Genomic DNA, 5197 nt, shown 5'->3' with positions numbered 1-5197 from the left:
TTGAAAAACACGTCTATATCGATTCGTATGAAACACAAAAGAGGGTTTATTTATGACAGTTCTCCCTGTGGCTACTATCATCTGGCTCTATACATTTATGTCACTACTTTGTTGCTGATATGGTTTAACACCGGGAGGGTGGGTTAAGTACTATTCTACATCCCTCACTTTCTCAAAATGAATCAACTCTATTTACTTGGAAATCACTCAAATGCGTAGGCTGCTTCTTCTGCCTCATTGGACGAGTATGTTCTCCGACGGAAATAGGTGAATTGTTAACCAATACTTCACTTCGAAAAGACACCCTCGGCACCATCGTCTTCTGAAGATATCTGGACATCCTCATCGTCTCGTGAATGAAGCCGTTTTAAATGAGCTGTATTTCTATGAATTACTCGATCTGATATCTTGAAACGCAGCGTTACGTCGGATCCGTTCTTATCAATAATTTCCCACTCCTCTGGGCTGAAGTTGGATGCGAGCTTGTGTTCTTTCATTGGTCTCTTTACAACAACTATATCACCAGATTGAAGATTACTATTCCTTGCATGTCGTCTAGCATTTGCGTATTCTTCGTTTTTCTGTTTCTGTTCTCTATCTCTGTCCTTCACTTCTTCCAAAATTTCGCCGGAGTCGACTGAAATAGATGGTAATTTATCCTTCATAACCCGACCAAACATCAATACGGATGGTGCCACCCCGGTGGTTGAGTGAGGTGTTGAATTATACGTCAGTACGCACATTCGGAGATCCCACTTCCAGTCTGTATCCTTCACCTGGCTTATCTTTAGATGCTTTTTCAACATTCCATTCACTCGCTCCACTTCACCGTTCGCTTGAGGCCAATATGGTGTACTATTACGAAGTTTGATACCATATTGATCACAGAAATTTCTGAATTCATCGCTTCTGAATTGGGGACCATTATCTGTTTTTAGGCTCTCCGGCATTCCAAAAATTGCAAAATGTCTCATGCAAGGCTTTGACTGTCAAACTTGCAGTGGTTTGTTTCAACCTCTATAAACCGGCTAAAATAATCTACGATGACCAAAAGATTATCTCCGGATGGCAACGGTCCGACGAAGTCTGCAGATAAGTCCACCCATGGTCTTTCTGGCATGTTTGTGGATTTTAGAGGTTCCGGAGGGTCAAGTGCTGACACAATCGTACAGGATTTGCATTTTTTTTACTAACATTTCTACCTGTTTGTCGATTCCTGGCCACCACACCTTCTGTCGTAGTCGCCTTTTCATTGATACGATTCCAAGGTGTGTTTCGTGAGCGAGCTCAAGTACCCGTGATCGCAGGGCTTCTGGTACAATTAGATGGTTTCCTCTCATAAGAATGTTTCCAGAATTGTATCTCTGATTGGAACGGTTTGAAACATTTTACAGTTTCCGTCCATTTAGCTCCATCGAGAACTGATATGAGCTCCTGAAGTGATGTGATGTGTCTTGCTCTGTGTGCTTCTCTATTTCTTGGACTGTAACTGCCTTCGGCACGGTCGTAGCTTCCAAAGCTTTTATGGATGCTTCATGCTCATCGTCAAAAGGCTCTGGCTTAGAAACTGACAGTCGAGATAACGCATCAGCCAGGTTTGTAGCTCCATATGACATCAAACCTGTATGATTGCACTCGTAATACCCACCTTTCAATGCGTGGACACGGTTTGGAACGTGAACTAAATAGAATAAAATAAAACAAAAACATAAAACATTTCTTTGAGTTCAGAAAAATTCCGTAGCCAGCCTGTCTAGAAGAGTCTGTAGTCTCGTTGCATGTTTTTCTTCCGATTTTCCGAATACCACCAAGTCATCAAGGTATACAATAACTTCTTCTAAACCCGCAACTATTGTTTCCATAACCTTTCTGTTCTGGAGTTCTGGAGCTGAGTCAACGCAAAGTCGGACTTCTCCTGAATCTTTAAGGACCGGAACCAAAGGGGAAACCCAGGCAGACTGTTGGGTGACACGCTCTATAATGCCTTGCTCCAGCAAACACTGCAACTTTTCCGCAATTAAGCCTTCCAGGGTTATCGGGTCCCGTCTATAAGGTTGCTGAACAGGCTGTACTGTTGGATCAATGGGAATTTCTAACAGCACCCCCTTCACTTTGGGAAACTCCTTTGGCGATTGATCGATGGCACCAACATTGAATCCAATTTTCAAAACTTGCAATTCACGAGCTGTCTTTTCACCTAGTGAACATTGCTTACCTCCCTCTACAACGTAGAACTTCGCTTTTGTTGTGTTGTCATTCGCTTCTATTTCTGCATTGAACATGTCCTTGATTTTCAGCGGTTCACTACTTGCATAGGCTTTGAGTATGCGATCAGGTTGCCTGGACAAATCATAAGCCTGAACATCGACTCGTTTCAGCCGATGCCAAATGTGCACTGGAATTATGTTTACGTCGGCACCGGAATCTATGGTCATCGGAACTATGACCCCTCCTATGCGGAAATGAAATACGTTGCGTCCCATTGCATAAGAAATATTCGCATCTTCTTGGCAGTCCACGTTGCTCTCTGTTACCGTCCGGATACGTTTTGCTGGAGGGTTGTGCCAATCTGTCCTCCCAGCCTCATAAAATGATCTTTTGTGACGTTGTAAGGGTTCTTGATTTTGGGGTTGGTTGAATTTAGAACAAAACTTCGCATAATGACCATTTTGGTGGCATCTACTGCACTTTATTCCTCTTGCCGGACACCATTTGCTGGCCTTCAGATGCCCTGGATGTCCACAAGCGTGGCATGTCATTAGAACTCCACGGTTCATGACCGGAGTACACGATGGATATACAAAATGACCCCGACGCTGTTGTTTCACCGATTGAACCATCACTTCCTCTCGATAGGCATGTCCTTTATTTGTCATCTGCATCGATTTCACTTTGGATTCAGTCATAGCGGTACCCAGAGCTATAATTTCATTCAACGACCGTACATCTCTTTTCAATATTCGCAACGTACCTGAACTACCCTTCTCTGTTATCTGATCAATTATCATTTCCTCCAACACGTTCGGCAAAAATGCACATCGTTTTGCTTGTATTCTTAACCTCAATGTGAAATCAGACAACCTTTCAGATGGTTTCTGTGCCATCTGCCTAAACACATACCGTTCGTATGCAACCATACGCTCGGGTTCGAAATGAGTATCGAAGGCAGCGACAGCTGCATCGTAGTAAGGAGGTTCACTAAGCACTAAAAGCACTGTTTTGGCTTCAGGCAAATTGTCATGCATGTCTCCTGCAAATCAGGACCACCAAGAAATAGAAGTTTTGCGAATTTTTCCGATTGATCCGTTATGTTACAGGCACTATTCAAGTTGTCTTTTCCTTTTAGCCCACTCCGTTGCTTGTTGATTGTCTTCAATGTTTATATCAAACGGCTTAACAGTTCGTACTGACTCCATTGCTCTAACGAGATTAGAGAAAGATTGCAACAAAATTTAAGTGTTTCCTATGTTAAAACTAATATATATATATATATATATATATATATATATATATATATATATATATATATATATATATATATATATATATATATATATATATATATATATATATATATATTGAATGGATTTGGATTAAAGATGTTTTTAGTTGAGTCTTAAATCGTATAAATCATCATCATCACTTTCTAGTAAAGAGTTATTTCCGAAATTTAATATATTCTGAAATAATTCGAAGTGATAAATAAGCGAATGGAATAAAATGATTTTGTAGACCTACATCAACAATGAGGCAATAATCCCGATCCATGGCTGCAGTTCTCCAACTCCCGGCTGCACCGATTCTTGCCAAGTCCTGCTCCACCTGGTCCAACCACCTCGCTCGCTGGGCTCCTCTCCTTCTTGTTCCTACCGGATTCGATGCGAACACCATCTTCGCAGGGCTGCTGTCCGGCAATCTTGCAACATGCCCTGCTCATCGCACTCGTCCAGCCTTGGCGACTTTCTGAATGCTGGGTTCGCCGTAGAGTTGCGCCAGTTCGTGGTTCATTCTCCTTCTCCATACTCCGCTTTCCTGTACACCACCGTATATTGTTCCGAGCACTCGGCGTTCGAAAACTCCAAGCGCTTGTGAGTCCTCTTCAAGCATCGTCCATGCTTCGTGCCCATAGAGAACAACCGGTCGACTTAGGGATTTGTACATGGTAAACTTCGTACGGGGTTAGAGCTTGTTGGACCTCAAGGATTTGCGGAGCCCATAGTAGGCACGACTCCCTTTGACAATGCGTCTTCGAATTTCACGGCTGTTGTTGTTGTCAGTTGTTATCAGCGAGCCAAGGTAGACATATTCCTCCACCACCTCGAGCTCGTCGCCGTCGATCACAACACTACTACCAAGAAGAACTCTGTTGCGATCAGTCCCTCCAGCTAGCATGTATTTAGTCTTAGACGCATTGATCCCAAGCCCAATCAGCCCTGCTTCGTGTTTCAGTCGGGTATACAAGTCGGCTACCGTCGCATGTGTTCTTCCGATTATGTTCACGTCGTCAGCGAAGCAGATAAACTGACTAGACTTGTTGAAAATCGTGCCCCGCATGTTGAAGCCCGCTCTCCGCATAACACCTTCCAGCGCCACGTTGAAGAGCAGACCGGAGAGTCCATCGCCTTGTCGAAGTCCCCTGTGAGTCTCAAATGATTCCGGCAGCTCACTTGAGATCCGCACACTGCACCGCACACCGTTCATCGTTGCCTGAATCAGTCTTGTCAGCTTTCGGGGAAAGCCGTGTTCGTCCATGATCCTCCATAGCAGTCGTCGGTCGATTGTATCATATGCCTTGAAGTCGACGAAGATGTGGTGTGTAGGGACCTGATACTCGCGGCACTTTGGGAGGATCTGCCTCAGTGTAAAAATCTGGTCCGTCGTCGAGCAACCGGGCATGAATCCGGCCTGATAACTTCCCACAAATCTACTTACTATTAGCGATAGGCGGCGGAAGAGGATCTGAGACAAAATTTTGTAGGCACCATTCAGGATTGTGATGGCACGATAGTTCCCACAATCCAACTTGTCGCCTTTTTTATAGATGGGGCAGATTACCCCGTCCTTCCACTCCTCCGGTAGCTGTTCTGTGTCCCAGATCCTGACTATCAACCCGTGCATACACTCTACAAGTTTTCTCGGACCTCCCTTGAAGAGCTCCGCTACGAGGCCATCCTTACCAGCTGATTTGTGGTTCTTG

General features: G+C 44.1%; 2 protein-coding genes across 2 annotated transcripts; both read right to left on the bottom strand.

Moving 5' to 3' along the window:
- Positions 1-287: 287 nt before the first annotated feature.
- On the bottom strand, positions 288-950 carry LOC129761464 (uncharacterized protein K02A2.6-like). Its single transcript, XM_055759187.1, has one exon. It carries the CDS (start codon positions 948-950, stop codon positions 288-290), a length of 663 nt encoding a protein of 220 aa, XP_055615162.1.
- Positions 951-1727: 777 nt separating this feature from the next.
- On the bottom strand, positions 1728-3245 carry LOC129761463 (uncharacterized). The gene has a single exon (XM_055759186.1). The coding sequence runs from the start codon at positions 3243-3245 to the stop codon at positions 1728-1730; it is 1518 nt and encodes a 505-aa protein (XP_055615161.1).
- Between the last annotated feature and the right edge of the window lie 1952 nt (positions 3246-5197).

The sequence above is a fragment of the Toxorhynchites rutilus genome, chromosome 1 (genome assembly GCF_029784135.1).
Source record: "Toxorhynchites rutilus septentrionalis strain SRP chromosome 1, ASM2978413v1, whole genome shotgun sequence".
Taxonomy (NCBI): Eukaryota; Metazoa; Arthropoda; class Insecta; order Diptera; family Culicidae; genus Toxorhynchites; species Toxorhynchites rutilus.
Note: the sequence above shows the minus strand (reverse complement) of the source record. Positions and strands in the feature narration are given on the sequence as shown.